This window comes from Mercurialis annua, linkage group LG1-X, assembly GCF_937616625.2.
Source record: "Mercurialis annua linkage group LG1-X, ddMerAnnu1.2, whole genome shotgun sequence".
Classification (NCBI taxonomy): domain Eukaryota; kingdom Viridiplantae; phylum Streptophyta; class Magnoliopsida; order Malpighiales; family Euphorbiaceae; genus Mercurialis; species Mercurialis annua.
Genome location: NC_065570.1, coordinates 7,140,311 through 7,158,504, shown reverse-complemented (window position 1 = coordinate 7,158,504; position 18,194 = coordinate 7,140,311). Strand labels below are relative to the sequence as shown.

The following is an 18,194-nucleotide window of genomic DNA, read 5'->3' as shown; positions in this document are numbered from 1 at the left end:
AAAAAATTAAAAATTAAAATCTTTTTTTTAGCATTGGTGTATTACTATATTAAGAAGTCAAAAGAAACACTTAAGCAAAGAATTAATCAGAAGTTTACATCACATCCCAGTCTGTGCTCTAACATTTGGCTGTCCTCAACAGAATCAACCGAAATCAGTTATAAAACCAGCAAATAACACCCCTCCACGTCACATCCTACGTGTCATTCTTCTAGATTTGTCAATCCATTATTGGATAAAAACTCTAATTTAACTCTTAAACTTTCTTAAAAAAAAAAAACTCTTAAACTCTCAAACTTACACCAAATTCACAAGCCACACCTGAGCTGTCAATTCAATATTACAACTTTTTAAAGATTTCATTTCCAAATTTTTTTCTTACATTTCGAAAATTTTCTTTTCTTGAATTCTTGAATTCTAAGCAACATGTCAATCTCCGACGATATAGAAGTAATGCCCAGTAAAGAAACTGAATCACCGGGGCGGACACCGGTACCGTCGGCTCCCCCGGTGGCTGTTGATACAGAGACGGGAACCGGGTCTGGTTCTGGGTCTGGATTTGGGATAGCGGCGATCAAGAGAAGGTGGCAGAGAGAAGCGGTTTTGCAGAGAGGATCATTGGCTCTGAGAGGATTGGGATTTTTATTCTCTTTGCTTGGTTTTATTATCATGGCGAGTAATAAACATGGGGATTGGAAGAATTTTGATAGATATGAAGAATACAGGTTCATTTTTAATTTTCTTGATCTGCCAAGATTGGATATTATTAATTTTTTATATAATTGGGAAGAGGGAATGCTCGTAGGAGGAATTCAACTAACGATTTAATAATTTGCAGTTTGCTGCATAGCGTTTATATTGTTTGAATTATGACTCATTAGTGAATATTATTAATTGGTTTTTGATGAATTGGTGAATTTTATAGGTATTTATTGGGAATATCTATACTTTCAACGTTATACAGTGGAGGACAAGTGTTGAGACATGTTCATGAGCTTTCCACTGGAAAACTTATTCTTCAACGTCAGACTTCTATTATGGTTGATTTCATTGGTGATCAGGTTAGACTTGATTCTTTACTTCTGTTTGGTTGCTAGGAAAATAATTGAACTGTTAGATGGATTTCTTATTTAAGATGGTTCCGGAATTTCTGTAATCATTCAATTTTGGCAGTCCATTTGATTAGATTTATATCCAGTCAAGGCTTAATTTCTAATTCGTATGTAATTTTTGCGTAGCTCCGAGGTTAACCTCCATCTAACCTAAATTTTTTTTATGAATTTACTTCTACTTTTAAAAAAATTATTTATATTCCTAAAAAAAAAAAATAAGACCCATCCGGGGCTGGAGCCCACCGTAGCCATAGGGTGGTTCCTCCCCTGATTATGCATGTTTTTTTTTTCAAAAGTTCAATTCTAATAGGCATTTCCTCGTGGGAGCGTGTTAGAAATGATAAAACTATAGTCTTGTTTGATTTTCGACATGTTCTTGATGATTAAACTTTTTTTTTTTTAACTAATTGATGATTAGAACTTGAATGTTCAAATATCCTAGATTATGTTTTCCTCTTCTTCTTTTCGAGCGAAGGGTCAATCCAATTTTTAAATTTGTGACTCGGGTTAAATAACTTATTCTCGGCCATTCTGATCAATCAATGACAATACTCTGTTTTTAAGTGAATTAAATAGATAATTTGTAGATAAAATGATTAAGGTCTAAGGGTGAATAATTGGATTCCGAATGAGATCGAATGACCCTTTACTCCTTTTTCTTTCTACATGAAATTTTGTAATTAGAAAATCCCATTTTTTCTGCATTATTGTAATCTTAATTTGCATAGAACCAACCAATGCTTGGAACAATTCGCTTAATCAACAATGTCAATCTCATATATTTTTTTTCTGTCAACATATAACAAAAAGTTACTGGAATAGAAGATTCCTTGACTAAACAATGAGAAAAATCCTTTTCGTTCTTTAGACATAAAGTGATTAGTAATCTCTAGAAATTATATTCTTGTGATAAACATAAGAAATGTCTTCATTTTGACTTGACAATTTGCCCCAAATCATATGCATTGACAATGATACACACTCATGTTCTTCCCATTTCCTTTTGCTTCTAGACTCTCAATATTTATTCTGCATCGTCATATGGCTCCGATACTGAAACTGACCGATTTCTCTCTGTTTTATTTTCTTGGTGTTGAATTGCAGCTTCTATCATATCTCTTGATATCCTCAGCTTCAACGGCCATTCCGTTAACAAATCGGATGCGAGAAGGGGCCGATAACATATTTACGGACTCATCTGCAGCATCCATTAGCATGGCATTCTTTGCATTCTTTGTGTTGGCACTGTCTGCACTTATTTCAGGATACAAGTTGTCTACTCAATCTTACATTTAATTCAATTCTTGTTTTTTTCTCCAATTCTTGTTTGTTAATTCGTAAACAGCTATTCAATTCAATGTAAGTAAACGAACATACATATATTTTCAATACAATACAAGATCATTTTCTTGACTATAATTACTAGGTCAAATGAGACTGCTTTAGACAAAATTGAACACTATGTTTCTCTTTTATTTATTGTATACTATGACAATTTGAGGCTTTAGTCTAACCAAATGCCTCAAAAACAAATGAAAAAATTGCAAACTACAGCTTATATTACAACCAAATCTTTTTCCTGTCTCCTACCTAACTGCTTTTCTAGAGTTAGTTTTTTTTCAACATAGGAACGAGTCAAGAAACGAGTCATCTTTCGGTTCTTCCTTGGCTCCGGAAAACGTATTCTCTGTCTGGTTCATGTAAGTACCTGTTGGCTTTCCGAAATTTGAGAAACCAATGCCCTGCAACATTTCCAGAGTGAACGGTCCTTGACTTCCTGACATTGTGTTATTGTGGTAACTTGCATTGGCTGTGGCTGAGGGCCTTATTGGGATAGGCATTGTGCTGGTGTTAGCGTTGAATGTCGGTCGATTGGAAGCATATCCGCTGCCACGAGCAGCAGGAACATCATGGTTGTGCTTCCCTTCATAAGTGGTGATTACGGCTCTTGTATCATGAGATGCTCGTTCAACATGTTTTCGCACTGGACAGCCGATTGATGTACACTTGTAGTAGCTCCTATAAGTAACAGAAAATTGACAGAAATTTAGAAACCAAGAATATAATAAAACGCAGTCACTTAGACAAATATTTTTGTCGATAACTTCAGAGTAATGAATCGAATACTTTTATGTAAATAAAGAATAAAATAATAGTATGTCAACCTTGGATTGGGATTTCCCTTGACTACTTTCTGTCCATATTTTCTCCACCTATACCCATCGTCAAGTATGTCAATATCACTTGTGGTCTGAACCACAATTCTTGGTTCTCTAACAGTTCTGTTACCACCGGCACTCATTATACTCTCATTGTCATTCTGTGCCTTCCTGCAAAACCATCAAACAATGTTATTAAACAATCTTGCACGAAAAATTCTCGACACCTACGTTTCCAAAAACGCTGCAGAAATTCAGAAACTCTGTATGGACTACATAGATATTAAAGAAAACATAAACACAAAGTACGTAGACACTATCAATGTCTCGAAACTTACAATCTTTTAGCTTCAGGTTCATTTTCTTCTTCATCTCCTCCTGAATTACTAATCGGCGAACTGTGATCTAAATCCTCCTCAGAATCATCCTGCATATGGGCAGAATCCAATGGAGCAACAGATTGATCTGACATTTCTTGAGCAGCAAGTTGAATCGATTGGGAAGATGATCTAGGCTGAGGTTTAGGATGATTATGGCTTCCTTTATAAACAATTTCAGTAATCTGACCATCCAAAGATCTCTCAACTTTTTTCTTCGTTGGGCAATTCGGATAAGTACACTTGTAATAGCTACGCGGATTCTCACTTCCTTTAACCTGTTTCTGTCCGTACTTTCTCCAGTTGTATCCGTCGTCTGATCTTCGTTGCTCTCTCATGTATAACGGAGCTGCTTGAGTGTAACTTGATTGAGATTGAGCATTTGTTTGCATGATTGTTTGGAGTGGAGCCATTTCTGATGAAGAGAAACATTGTATTGCTTTAAATTCTGATTTTACTTCTGGTTTTTCTGATGAGTAATCTGTTTGCTTGTTGGGTCTGTTAAAGTTCCATGCTTCTTGCTGCCTTTTCATCGACTCGTCCTGTCGAATACAAGTCAAAATCCGGTTAGCAATTTCAATTTCAAATTAGCTATCTCAACGATCAAATAACCAATTCATCTAAAATTTCAAGCAGTTAGATGCAGCACATATTCTTCATTCAATCAACGTTTCCCATTTCAAAAACGTGCTAAAAACTTTGCGTTTCGGACATATATTTCATTTTTAACATAGAAAACCTTTTCGTCAAAAATAAAATAAAATAAAGAAAACCTTAAAATAAGACCACTCGTCATTGTCCGTGTCCAAATATACCATTTTCTGTATCCGTGTGCGTGCTACATAACACACTTCCGCACGAATACCCGACAGACTTCAAGTGTAAACAAACATACAGATCCAACTTCAGAGATTCAACTAGTAAATTTTTCGGTCATATAAACTCTAATATTCGTGTAATAATTCATCCCAAACCTCAAATTATGAGATGAAATTTGAACAATAATTTTATAATTTTGATCACTATCACCTGAAGAAAATCAAAACCATCTGCATTAAGTTTCCATAAAAAGACAGAGAAACCTGTCTCCTCCATTAGTGGAAAAATGTTTGGGTACTAAACAAGAAATTTAGTTTTATTTGTTACTTAAACCATTTATGTAGGCCAGCTAGACAAATAGACAGACAGGCAGACTTGTCCAGAAGCAGACATGTGGAGCTGATAAGTAGTTGACAAACAATAACTTGCAATTAGGCCCTCTAAAATTATTTTAATTAATTAATCACCTCTAAATCCAGCTAAACATATTGGTAAAATTTGATTAAGTCATAGATTGTAAGACAAATCTTAAAAAATGACCTGAAACACAAAAAAATGACACTAAAACTGAGTAATTTAAATACATAATTCCCAATCATAATTCATACCGATGATGATGATGGCCTTGTATGAGTTTGGAAAGAAAAATCAGAGTAACACGTGTCATCCCCTCGCTGATTATCTCTAGAAAAATTATTACTCTTCCAGTTGAAAGTCTGACCAGCAAAAGCACCGGTGGTCGGAGAAGAAACAGCCTGAAACAAACCAAACCAAATACTCAGTTAACTTACAAAATTTAACCAACACGCTACAGCTCAAATGGTACAAACGTTTGGACAATAAACTGCTAAACTCGTGAGTTTAATTCCTCTCACGAGCGCTTACAGAAATGAATAAAACTTACATTAGAGCCAGAGAAAAGAACAGGAGAAGAATCCAAGAACTCAGCCGGGCTCAAACCGGCCGGAAAAGCGAAGTAAGAAGAAGGAGAAACAGGAGGAGGAGAAAGAGGTAAAGAAGAGGGTGAAAATGACTTAAACTTCGGAGCACTATTATTATTATTATGATCAAAAAGTCCCCAAGAACTTATAATATTGTCCATGTTATCCTTATAATTATTACTAGAAAGCAAATTACTGAACGAAGAAGAAGAAGACGAAGAATTGGTCATTGGGAGTAGGTTGAGAATTAGAAGATGAACTGAGAAATAAATTAAGTATTTATAGTTGGAGATGATGATGACATTAAAGGGTCGTTCTCTATGCTTCTTCTGAGAAGCTATAAAGCAAAAGTTTGACCGTGGAAAATAAATTTTTTTGTGTGTGTTCTTTGGGTCAAAGCTTGTGGGTTTGACTAGACTTTGTGGGAAATTGGCGGCTTGTCATCACACAAATTTTTTTTGTTTTGTGTATCTGTAGGCTCCATGTTCTGCCACTTGGATTATATCTTCTTGCATTTCCCGCTTCAAGGATGATTTGGAGGGTTTTAGTTGGGGAAAGGTTCAAATAGGTTCCTTATTTTTGATGTGAGGCTCTTTTAAGTCCCTAAGGAGCTTTTGAGTTGCAAAATTCTCCATGATGGTAGTTTGACATGTTCAAACATAATTTTAAGGGACATGTTAACGGGAAAAGAAGCTGACGTGTAGTTTATGTAAAAGATGACATGTTATTCCTCAATACTGAAATAATTATCCAACGTAAAAATCATGCCACGTCATTTGTTTAATAACCAAATAAGATGTTTGCAATATTAAAATTTTTTATAATAAAAAATGACAGTAATTAAATATTCTAATATCACAAACACTTACTATCTTGTTATAAAAATGATTTTTTATAACCGTTGTATGAAATGCTCACTCTCAGTATTAATAATTTTTATCTTTCGAGTTTTGATAGAACGACAAAGATTTTTTTTATTGTAGATCTCAAATTTGAGTGAAGAATATGAAATAAGTAAAAATATCGTTTAAACAAGTTCTATCCGATTTAATGTGAATTAGTTGGAATAGTGACTTCGTAAATCATACAATCTCTATATTAAAAAATATAGTCTTTATAATGCCAAACAAGCCATTCAGTAGAACATACCATGACAAACCTTAAATATGATCTCAACTGTGAAAAACCATTGTATATAATGATATTTATCATCATGAAATTAACATAAATTATTAGTGAATTATCTCGACTCGCATGTAAGAATCAATTATAAAGAAACATTTGTTATTTGATCATATAACGGGTTTGCGTCAAGCTCTTGAGCATCTCTCATACAGCAAGCAAAACGTAAAACTGAAAGCATACCCAACAAACAAAAACTCACAGAAAAACCCCACACGGATACGGGACACTTGGACACAGACACAGCAAAACAATATTATTTTAAGATTTTTTTATTTAAAAAATGAAATTTCTTTTCCGAAAAAATCAAGTGCCCGAAACGTTTCCGAAACACGATACGTTAATCAAATAAAGTGTACACACTACCTACAATTTCACACACATTTAACCCATTTATTGAACTCCCAAGTTTACCCAATTAATCTACAACTCCCACAAACATGCAAAACAAGAGAAAACGATCAGTAGCACCAGAAGGTGACAGGAGGTGGAGTATAGTGACGTTGGCCAATGAAAGCTGAAATTCTATAAATTATTCGATCTAAACGATGTTAAATGTTCTATATTTTAAATGTGAAGTTTGTTTTTAATATAAAAAATTCATTAGGGGCTTAGATGAATCTTGCACTAAATTTGAGAGGCTTATATATACCTTTTCTCTTTTATAAGTGAGAATTTTCAATATATCTCTCTGAATTCGAAAGTAAGTTTTAATTATATATTAATTGACTTTATTAAAATTTATAATGATTGTGCTGTGGATAATGTGCCTTAACTTAGTCCTAGAAAACGAGTTAAAAGAAAACATAAAAAAATGATGTTTTCTAAACAATTTTGTTTTTGAAAATTTAAAATCAAAATAGATAAATTTATGTTAAGTGTATGATCTTATTTTGAGTGGATCCTACTAAGATAAAATTTAAATTTTTTTCATATTTATTTTTAGACAAATTTTCAAAAAATCCACATATATAACTTAAATAAATAAAATACATATTTTACAATAATTATATAAAATTTGAAAGAAAAACAGATAGCAAAGTATTTTCAGAAACTAGATAGATTGGAGAAGAACAAAATCTACACAAAGCAACATGTAAAAATGAAAAAGTATTATCACAAAAAGGAACAAGAAAATACCTTTATTATTTTCAATTTAAATTACTCTCAAAATGTTATTAACTTATAAGAGTTACAAAATGGCGTGTCTACCTTTGAATATAAATTAAATTCCACTTGCTGTCATCCGGTTCTATGGTGTAGTGGTTAGCACTCTGGACTTTGAATCCAGCGACCTGGGTTCGACTCCCGGTAGGACCTTTTTTTATCTTCTCTTTTAATAAATTTTGATTCCTTTTTAGTTGATTGTTGGGGTATTTATATATTGGATGGATCGAGTATTTTTATTTAGGATATATGGATTAAATTTAAAGCATGAATGATAATCAACTTGATGAAGAAATACTACGAGCTTAATGAAAAGGACCAAGAAGTAAGGAAGGTTGGGATTGCTCAGCGAAAAAAAAAGACTTTTTATCTTCACTATTAATGAATTTTGATGTATTTTTAGTTGATTGTTATGCTACTCATATTTTGATCGAACAAATTTTGATGATAATAAGGTTGATGAAAAGAATAAAAAACAAAAACAGGGTTAGTGTTGATATTAATAGTTGGACTTGCCACATGGTCCAATAATAAAATCTAGAGGTGAAAAGCTACAATAAATTTTAATAAAGGATCACTTTACCCGCAAACTTGATACAAAATATCAAAAACAAAAAAATTAATAAAACCGGATCACTTTTACCTTAAATTTGTCAAAACCGTTTCAAAAACACCCATATGCTGATGTGACACCTTAATTGGAGAGTGAGGTTCTAAATTTAAAATAATTAACTCTAATTAACCCTAATTAACTTACTCTAATTAAATATTTAACCCTAATTTATACAATGTTAAAAAAATTAGGATTATTTTAAATATTTCACCATTAAAAACCACTTAGAAAAAAAAAATCACCCCCAAAACCAGAGAGTGTGCCTCACTATCTTAGGTGAGAGTGGGGAGGGGGGTTTTATACCAAATTTGACAAATTCAGGGTAAAAGTGATCATATTTTGCTAATTTGGACGTTTTTGATATTTTGTGCCAAGTTCAGGGGATAAAGTGATCTTTTGTTCATAAATTTTAAATGGCTTCTTACAAGTATTGAATGATAAAGAAAGAGGAAATTACGTCATGTATGTTTAAAAGATTTGCAAAAATATATTTTGATTGTTTTAATTTTTTTCTGTTACAACATGTTTTTTTAACTTTTTTTTTTCAAAATACACTCTTTTTTCAGTTACCAAAATTTATCAATTGCCTGTCAAAATATACAAATAATATATCAAAAGCTTACCTTTGTAAAGAAGAAGAGCGCATTTTTATATAAAAAAATCATAACATATTTTTGCAAACAGTTAGCTGAAATAAGTAATTCTGTCAACGTTTTGGATAAATCTTCTTTACCGTCGTGTCAACGCTCATATGTCTATCTAATACAATGCATATACCTTCTCTTGTGATATAAGCTTTTCTTATTTGAGTGAAAAAAATATTCTCATGACTTATCATTTTTTAAATCTACATCTGAAAAACCTAAAGGAAATAGTTTTCCAGCTGCGTCTTGTGTTGTTGCAATAAGAATAGTGTCACCAAATGCTGCTTTTAAGAATGTTCCTTCAACAATTTAGCGAAATACAGCGCTGCCATCTTTTAATTGAAGCTTTTAACGCTGTAAAAATATACAAAAGGAATGGTCGTCTCTCACCTCAATGTCTATTGTTGATTCTAGGTTTATCGTTGCAAGCATATAAAAAAGGTCGGTAGGAATTTATCACATTTTGATGGTTTGCCTTGTAGCATTTCAAATGCTTTTTATCTTCATCTCCAAGCTATCAGATAGTTGATCTTGATTTCATTAATTATTTCCAAATCATTTTTGACATCTGTTAGTGTACATGTTGATTTGACATTAAGGTATTTTCTATTTGATGGAGTCTGCAATATATGATGATGAAACTTGTCTCTAACTGTTAAATCTTATATTCACAAGACATATGTGTTTCATATTCAGATTTTGAATAATGAACAATTTTGTATTTCCGCTACTTGAAGCTTTTTGATACCAATTACATGTATCATTGCTACACTTCAGTATAAGCTGTTTTAATATGATTTTACAGTTTTTTGCTGATAGTGATGATTGATTGCATGAAATGTCATGCATGTTTGTAGAACTGTTTTGTTTTTTAAAGATTGACCAACTCTAAATTCTATACTTGTTCAGTCAGTGTTTGTATGTTTTTCTCTTCTTTTACCTTTTTCCCTTCATTTTGATGGTTTCAACAGTATTCTTTGCAAAAAGTTTAACCTACTTTCTTATTTTTTAGAAGGAATCTAAACTGTATGCAACTTGTATAGGAAATGTATCTGTATCTATTACTGTTATTGGAAAATTGTTAGTGTAATTTGATTATGAAATACCTGTAGAAATACTTCTTTAACTTTTTTGATGTGCTTGTATCAGTATTGTATTACTATGAACAACTACGCAAAGATGGTACGTAGGCCTTGTTTGGTTGGGGGTAAATAGGTTAGGGAAGTTGTACATTCCGGGAAGTAGCAAACTATTTTTGCTTGGTTCAATTTTTATATTTTACTTTCCAGGAAGTTGGACGTTGGACTTCCCTTTGACTAAGGAAGTAACTTTCTTAACAAAACCCAAGAAAGTAGAACTTTTCTAATATTTTTGTTTGATTTCCCAAATTTAACCTTATCTCTTTCCTTTTTTTCTTTTAGAATTCATATAAAAATAGTTTTATTTACTTCAAAAAATATACTTATATTATTTTATAATTGTTATTTATAATAAAATTAAATATTTTTATTAAATATTTTATATTATAAAATTCAAATAAAACAAATATAGTTATAAAATTTTAATATTTAAAAACTCTCTCAAATAGTACTTGAATCGTAAAATAAGAGTTAATCAGCAAAAATTAAATTATTTATTGATCGATTTTAAAAAATATTTATTTATTTAACAATATAAAAATTATCAAAGGACATTTATGTCTTTTAATTAAAAATTTAGTATATTATATTAAAATCAATTTCATACTTCCCGGGAAGTAAAAATTGAAACAAGCAACAATTATGAAACTTCCTGAGAAGTTAACTTCTCGGGAAGTTACTTCCCAGGAATTTCTATAAAACGAACCAAGTGAGACCTACGTAAAGTCTATCTCCTTTTTTTGATTTTCATGTAAAACTTGAAGCTTGAATTAGCTGTCATTTTTAATGGTGGATACTGAATTTTGACTAGATACTTGATCTCAATTTTATATTCTTGTAGATTCAAGTTGAGCTCATTTGAGATTGAATTTAGAATATTTAAATACGTTGAATTTTATTGTATCATTATTCCAATAACTTCAAAATCTATATATTATTTGCTTTAGTCCATCGTCCATTGTGCTGTAGCATAACAAGTATAGGTTCCATCTATATAGCAATCCGATTTAGATTAGTTAATGTTATGATCTATTAATTTATGTATAATTAAAAAAATAAGATCTTACCTTTTTTATTTTGTATTGTATGATATGTAAAACTCATAGTTGAGGTTTATGTTTTCTTTGATTCATCAACAATAGTGATTTATTTTTGAAAAAAAAGGTGATAATATGTAAGTATTAATTTTCGTTAGTTTTGGTAATTTTCTTTAATGAGGAAAAAAATCCCACGTTTTTTGGTTGGAGATTTGTGCGAATCAAATCTGTATTATTGTTAGGATCTTGACTGTAAATTGTCAGAGAATATGCATTCCGTTGTTAAATATGTGGTTGTCTCGTAATTTTGTAAAATTTGAGCGTTTTTTTGAATATTTTTATTGTTTTCCCAAAAATCTTTATTAGTTGAAATCTTAGATGTGATATTCAATTTTTATAAAAATTCTATTGCTTTTAATTCAAAGATTTGATCCATTTTTATGGCGTATTGGAATTTATAGGCTTGATTTCTTTTAAATTTAGATTTCTAATTGATCATTCATGACTGATTGAGAATTAATCTTAGAGTCTGAATTCAATTTGCTCGGTGTTACAAATTTGTAAATGAAAAGGACTTCGTATAATCTATACTATATATAAAAGCACGGATGGGGGGGGGACAGGCAAATTTACCGTGATATCCTTTTTAATTTATTACTAAATAATGACTTAATCAAAGGTTTTTTTGTCTTTATAAATTAGGATATTTGTTTCATTATTAAATATTAAATACAATTAGAATTAGAGTTTGATTTAAATTAGGAATTAATATATTCGTTTGTAATTTGAATTCTAATTATGGAGAATAACACAACTGAAATAAGAAAACAATGAGTTTGATTCGAATAAGGAATCAAAAAGTTTAATCTAAATTAAAAAAATGAATTACTAAAATAAGTTTGTAAATACTAATACACGGCTACGGCTACTAATACACACACGGGTATATATATGCCTACTTATATGTATACATTATACATAAGTAACCTATCAGTTACTATAGAATTTTGTGGAATGGCCCTTAATTAATACTAAGTTGGCTTGATGAGTAAGTTGTTCAATTTATTTAGTGTAATGTATTAATATAAACCACCTCATAAATATATTTTCTAATCAAATAAAAAATCTAATTAACTTGATGAATAAGTTGTTCAATTTATTTAGCATGTGTAATTTATTAATATAAACCACCTCATAAATATGTTTTCTAATCAAATAAAAAATCAAATTAATTTAATATTAATCATATATGAAATATATTAGTATAAGTATAATAATAAAGATGTTTTCTAATCCAGTTTGATTTAATATTAAATATATTAAATATATTAGTATAAATTTAATCTATATAATAAACTTAATAAATTTTAAATAAATCTCATTAACCTCAATTAAATTTAAAAGTTGTAAATTGAAGTATTATATTTTAAAAAAAAATTCTAACTAATTTAGTATTAATTATAATAAAATAAATTGTTATAACTATAATAAATTTATTTAATGCATAAATTGAAGAGTCACATTACGCGCTACGTGTGTAGCACGTAATGCGAAACTAGTCTATTTATATGGGTTCATAACATTAAATTAGTTAGTTTTTATTAATATTTGAATAAAAATGGAGAAAATTTTACATGGTTGGCGAAAATAAAGACATTAATGCTTGCAAAACACAAAAAATATAAATTATTAAAACATGCATTTCTCAAAATATTTTATAGATTTATCATCTTTTTAGGATTTCAATCTTGCACATTAATACACTTGGTATAAATAAGAATTTCCGAAAGAACATAAGGATATATTAATTCATAGCTTGCTTAAGTACACCATTTTTTTGTTACGGATACCGTACAATGTCCGGAGTCACTGCTTTGATTAATTCAAATAAGAGCCGTGTAGAACTAGTTAAAACGACAAAGCTCTCCCGGAAGATTATTAAGATAATTTATATCGAAAGTTTGATCCAAAACCGGTTAAGTAAGAAAGAGCCCTTACCACTCCATTCAAACTCCGGTGGTTCGTAATCACACAATCTGACAGCACATGAACCTCAAAATTCCAATGTCCTATATGGACGATGGAGTCTTTGAAGCGATGGAATTTATACATATTGCTGATATTATTCTTCTTGACAAAATAGAAACTTCTATCTTATTTATAGAATCATATCTTCCAACTGTAACTTCCAGCACTTAGGATCCAATTCAGCCTGCCAAAACACAAATGAAAATAGCATGTCATCATTAAACCATCACTAAACTTGGAATTAAATTTAATACTCATTATCGATGTAGTAATATAACGTGGCAAGACTCGGCTGCTACATAGACTCAAATTTGGTCTGAAGTCACTAACGAACTTCACGTTGCTTGTAAATTACAATTCAATATCTAAATTGAAACAGATTAATCTTCGAGACCAAAATGAAAGTTCAGTGACCATGAAACTTTATACTCTCAAGTCTCAACATTCAAATTATCTCCTTATTGTCCTAAACTAGAAGCACACAAGTACACACACTTATACTATAACAAGATTAACAAAAAGATAATATTAGGGCATTCACATAAACAAACAATAAACAGTGGATTTAAGCAGAAATACCTGAATTTGTTTATCTTTCCAATCCAACAGGCAACCCCGTCTTTCCAAATGTTCGAAAAGAGGCTGGGGAAGCAACGATTTAAAATATGCATGGAGCTTTACTTTCGTTAGTCCTCCGCACGCCAACAAGGCAGCTGTCAGTCCATTAGGAGTCAAGCCTTTCAAGTGCAAGACTGTCATGTTTTGCAAACAGCTGATGCTGGCGAGGGACAAGATCCCCACATCCGTAATCGAGCTATATGATAAATTAATCTGCATACATAAAATTGAGGCGTAACTCCAGCATTAGCTCTTGTTCTCGAAATGATAAGTCGGAGAATATCTAAGACAAGAACGAGAGTACCTGTCGGAGATTTTGAGAAAAGTGAGCGAGTGGAAGCATCCCAGCATCATCGATATTGTGACACTTCTTTATGTCTAACTTAGCAATTTGCTTACAGCCAACAGCAATGGCTGCCAGACCCAGTGACGAGATCAAAGGACATCCTCGAATTTCAAAAGTGTTTAGCCTCTTACATTTTGAGAGACATATCAAAGAGTTATCTGTTATGTCGGTGCAATATGACATAATTATCATCTCAAGGTCAAAGCAACCGGAAGCAATTGCTAAAATGCCTAAATCTGTAACTCCAGCAGACCTAAAAAAGTTCGCCCAAAAAAAAAAGTAAATTTCATGGCAGACATTGTTGAACGCAACGTAAAATAACTTGCCACATAACAGAGATTAACTTGGGCCCCTGCGAATTAGAAGAAGAAAGTTAGTACCTGTACAGGTCAAGCTCAGCAAGTCGCGTGCACTGCTTGCCGATATGAGCAAGTCCCTTGTCACTTATATTTAGGCAAATTCCCAATTTCAAGCTTGTGAGTTTGGAGCATCTAGAAATTGATATTAGACCTGCAAAAGACCAGAAATAAGTATTTCCAGTTAAAGAAAAAACTGTCGTCACATTATGTTATAGAGGAGTGAATAATAACAAACCTTCATCGTCAATCTCATTATCTGTTAAATCAAGCTCCTCGAGAAACTGGCACCGCTGTCCAATCAAGACAAATGCTTCTCGAGAAACCAAGGAACACGACTCCATTCTGAGAGAAGTGAGATTTGTGCATGAACTTGCAATGTGGGAAATAGAAACATCGGTTATCTTGCGACAACACGTGATGTCTAGCTTCCTCATCTCTCTGTGTTTTGTTATGAGACAGGAGAGGCCATCATCGGTCACTCCCACACACTTACTTAAGCTCAGCTCCTCCAGAGAAATGCACCAATTTCCCAGGGCCTTCAGTCCAGCAGATGTCACCATGCAACCATCTAGTCTGACAGATTTCAAAAGTGAAAGCTGTTTCAGACCATTAGCGAGTGCCAGAGTGACCTGAACCAACATAATTACACTATATTGTAAGCAATGTAATCCAAGAAATTAAACTGTTGTAATATATAGAAAATAATAGTGTCAAAGAAAGCTTACAGGAGAGCCATATGCTAAGGTCAGTTGCTCTAAACGTCCAGCACCACCGATGAGGGAAGATAAACCAACATGACTAATGTTTTGACAACTTGACATATCGAGTTTCTGACAAAAGAAAGAAAAATAATATCAGATAAACGGTTCAATCAACATTAAAATTATTTGTCAGTGAATTATTAATTCAGCTCACCAGAAACCGACTTTACAAGAAAGGAAGGCAAAAACAAAATAAATGAGAAGTAACAGAAAAAGTATAAAACCTAGCTTGATTCTAGTTTTTGAGTCATTCCAATTAGCTTAAATCTAGTTTCAACTTCCAATTCGTATGACCAAACTAAATTTTTTGTTAAAAAACAGAAAATGGTAACAGCAGGGACGAAGACCAAACTAATAGCAAGCTACTTCATCAGTTTTCATCAAAAGTTTTAGAGCAAGAAATAGAGATAACAACGAAATCAAACCTTCAACGACTTGCAGCCGTGCTTGAGGGCTGTAAGGCTATCATCATCAATACCAAAGCATCCTTCCATAACCAAATCTTCAAGGTTTTCTAGTTTCAAAATCGAAGATAAGCACTTATTCGTAATCTGGCACCAAAGAAAACACACAAATGTAAATCAAACAGGAAAATTTCTATGCAACAAGAATAACACATGAGCTCACATTTAGTACTTATAGAATCCAAACAACTCATTCTCCACTCCAATCCTAAATATAACAAAATTACCACTTCAAGATTGAGCAATCAAAAATTGATCTAAGCCATTAATTATGATTATTATAACTCTTAGAACACAAACTAAATTTGATAAACTGAAAGAACCTAAACTACGCAACACAGATACTTCATTCGATCAACGTATCCTGTTTTGGAAACATTTCGGACACTTCACGTTTTGGACACGAAACTTCATTTTTTTACATACAAACCTTAAAATAACACCATTTCGGACACGAAACTTCATTTTATATATAGGAAACCTTAAAATAACACCGTTTTTCCATGTCCGTGTCCAAGTGTACCGTGTCCCCATATCCGTGCTACCTAGAACCTAAAGTTAACAACCAAAAACATAAATTCAACATATGTTTAATCAAATGCAACAAACAAATTCGAAAACCCAATTTACCGGCAAATAAGAAAGATCCAAACTTCGAATCTCCTTACACTTAACAGCAATCAAACCAACTCCTAAATCAGTAACCCCTAAACACCACTTCAAGCTAATCAACCTCAACTTCTTACAACCAACAGCAATACACCCAACTCCCATATCACTAATCAACTTACACCTCCCCAACCACAGCCTCTCAAGATTCTTGGCCTCCGCCACCGCAGAAACCGCCACATCCCGCAGCTCCGTCGCGTTCGACAAGTCAATATCCACCAAATTACTACAATTCAACGCCAAACTCATCAGCCCATTATACGAAAACAACCTCGACCGCGAAAGATCGATGGATTTCAAAGAATCCTTGCAGATTCTCGAGACTATATTCAAAGATTTATCGTTTACTCGTGGACACAATGAAAGATCGAGGTGGGCTATATATGGGTATCTGTTAAGAATATTTGGCAGGTGTTCTTGACGTAAGGGTTTCAGATTTTTGCGGTGTTTTGCTTCTGTGGTATAGAATAATTTGCAGACTAAAGAGAATGATTTTCTATCGAGTGGGTTTGGTTCAAAAAAGTCTAGGATTGTGAAAATTATCTCTTCTGATAATAGATCAAAGAAATTACTGGTGCTGCAAAATTCCATGGTTTTTTGCCTCTTCATAACTGAAATGGAGATTTTTTTTTTCTTTTTTCAGTGTATGATTTGAGTTGGGTTATTTTTTATTGTGAATTGGGTTGAAGGAGGAGGAGAAATGATTGAGTTTTATATATTAAAGTTGAGATTTTTGAGGGTGAGATAATAACTGTTAACAGAAAATTAATAGAAGTGTGTGGGCTATTTATATTTTTTATGGTGGTTGTAGAGAGGGAGTGAAGAAGAAGGATGTGTGAATTACTACAATGCCCTATTCTAACTTTCGGAAAGAGGGATTTAATTCTTATTAGTTTATCGTATTTAGACCATATTACCCTTGTAGAGTTTTTTTTTAGGAAATGTGATGCTATATGTTTTGGAAATTTATGTGATGTTTTTTTTTTAAAACAAAAAATAGATTCAATAAACCAATCAGAAGCAGTTACATTTGTAAAAAATTTAAAAAAACTGACAAAACTATTTCTGATGACCTGAATGGAACGGGTATTTTGCGTTAAAATGCGCGCCGCCTGATTCGCAGATCGTCTCACGAAAAAAAAAACAATATTATAAAATTGCTTAGTTAAATCCAAATAATCTTCTATTAGCAACTCCGACTCCACCAAACTTGGATTTTAAAGTTTTGACACGACATCCATAACATCCGACTGCGACTCTACTATAATGTTATCGTATCCCTTAAGCCAACTTAACACTTCACGAATGCCATGATTTCTGTCAAACGAGAAGAGAACGACCCCAACAAATTGGACTGTCGAGCTTGAACTATTTTACCCAATCTAATTCTGACAACCACTCCAATCTCGATATGCTGTCTATCCGAAAAACCCGCGGCATCGACATTTACCTTCAGCTAATATTAAGTTGGTGGCCTCCACCTGACCTCACCATCACCATCAAACGGAGCTGCTCGTTCTTACTGTAAGCAGCTAACCAAGAATAAAACTGAAAGCCTGAAGCTTTAACGATGGAGCTTGCAGATCCAGCGAGCTTCTTCCACACACAACTATTTAAATTCAGCTAAAGTTTTCCTGCAGATGTACGCTACTAGAGACTGTTCTTCCTCACTAAGTTGAACCATCCAACTTGAACACCACAACCTGGAATCAACGTGAATCACATCCATACCTGGTAACCTCGCCAACTTCCAGCAATC

The 18,194-nt window shown here is 32.4% G+C and overlaps 3 protein-coding genes and 1 non-coding gene across 4 annotated transcripts; 2 read left to right on the top strand and 2 right to left on the bottom strand.

Moving 5' to 3' along the window:
- Positions 1–263: 263 nt before the first annotated feature.
- On the top strand, positions 264–2,531 carry LOC126665068 (CASP-like protein 4B1). The gene is made up of 3 exons (XM_050357766.2): positions 264–725; positions 926–1,061; positions 2,217–2,531. The coding sequence occupies exons 1-3, from the start codon at positions 427–429 to the stop codon at positions 2,406–2,408; spliced, it is 627 nt and encodes a 208-aa protein (XP_050213723.1). The 5' UTR covers positions 264–426; the 3' UTR covers positions 2,409–2,531.
- A 22-nt stretch (positions 2,532–2,553) lies between these two features.
- LOC126665067 (probable WRKY transcription factor 33) lies at positions 2,554–5,656 on the bottom strand. The gene is made up of 5 exons (XM_050357765.2): positions 5,372–5,656; positions 5,076–5,222; positions 3,610–4,190; positions 3,278–3,442; positions 2,554–3,131 (listed from the first exon to the last, which is right to left on the bottom strand). Exons 1-5 carry the CDS (start codon positions 5,636–5,638, stop codon positions 2,732–2,734), a joined length of 1,560 nt encoding a protein of 519 aa, XP_050213722.1. The 5' UTR covers positions 5,639–5,656; the 3' UTR covers positions 2,554–2,731.
- A 2,182-nt stretch (positions 5,657–7,838) lies between these two features.
- Positions 7,839–7,910, top strand: TRNAQ-UUG (transfer RNA glutamine (anticodon UUG)). Its single transcript has one exon. It is a non-coding gene; the product is annotated as a tRNA-Gln (tRNA).
- Positions 7,911–12,970: 5,060 nt separating this feature from the next.
- LOC126660260 (F-box/LRR-repeat protein 3) lies at positions 12,971–17,200 on the bottom strand. Its single transcript, XM_050353661.2, has 8 exons — positions 16,397–17,200; positions 15,728–15,853; positions 15,267–15,371; positions 14,777–15,170; positions 14,563–14,692; positions 14,141–14,435; positions 13,798–14,049; positions 12,971–13,402 (listed from the first exon to the last, which is right to left on the bottom strand). Exons 1-8 carry the CDS (start codon positions 17,042–17,044, stop codon positions 13,349–13,351), a joined length of 2,004 nt encoding a protein of 667 aa, XP_050209618.1. The 5' UTR covers positions 17,045–17,200; the 3' UTR covers positions 12,971–13,348.
- Between the last annotated feature and the right edge of the window lie 994 nt (positions 17,201–18,194).

Excerpts from the sequence above, each read along its gene's own strand:
- LOC126665067 (XM_050357765.2), bottom strand. The coding sequence starts at position 5,638 with ATGACCAATTCTTCGTCTTCTTCTTCTTCGTTCAGTAATTTGCTTTCT. Across the intron at positions 4,191-5,075 it reads CAAGGCCATCATCATCATCG|GACGAGTCGATGAAAAGGCA; the intron begins GTATGAATTATG and ends TGTATTCGACAG. Across the intron at positions 3,443-3,609 it reads GAACCTGAAGCTAAAAGATT|GAAGGCACAGAATGACAATG; the intron begins GTAAGTTTCGAG and ends ATGGTTTTGCAG.
- LOC126660260 (XM_050353661.2), bottom strand. The coding sequence starts at position 17,044 with ATGAAGAGGCAAAAAACCATGGAATTTTGCAGCACCAGTAATTTCTTT. Across the intron at positions 15,854-16,396 it reads TGGATCTTTCTTATTTGCCG|ATTACGAATAAGTGCTTATC; the intron begins GTAAATTGGGTT and ends CTTTGGTGCCAG. Across the intron at positions 14,050-14,140 it reads TTTCTCAAAATCTCCGACAG|ATTAATTTATCATATAGCTC; the intron begins GTACTCTCGTTC and ends TTATGTATGCAG.
- LOC126665068 (XM_050357766.2), top strand. The coding sequence starts at position 427 with ATGTCAATCTCCGACGATATAGAAGTAATGCCCAGTAAAGAAACTGAA. Across the intron at positions 726-925 it reads GATAGATATGAAGAATACAG|GTATTTATTGGGAATATCTA; the intron begins GTTCATTTTTAA and ends TGAATTTTATAG. Across the intron at positions 1,062-2,216 it reads TTGATTTCATTGGTGATCAG|CTTCTATCATATCTCTTGAT; the intron begins GTTAGACTTGAT and ends GTTGAATTGCAG.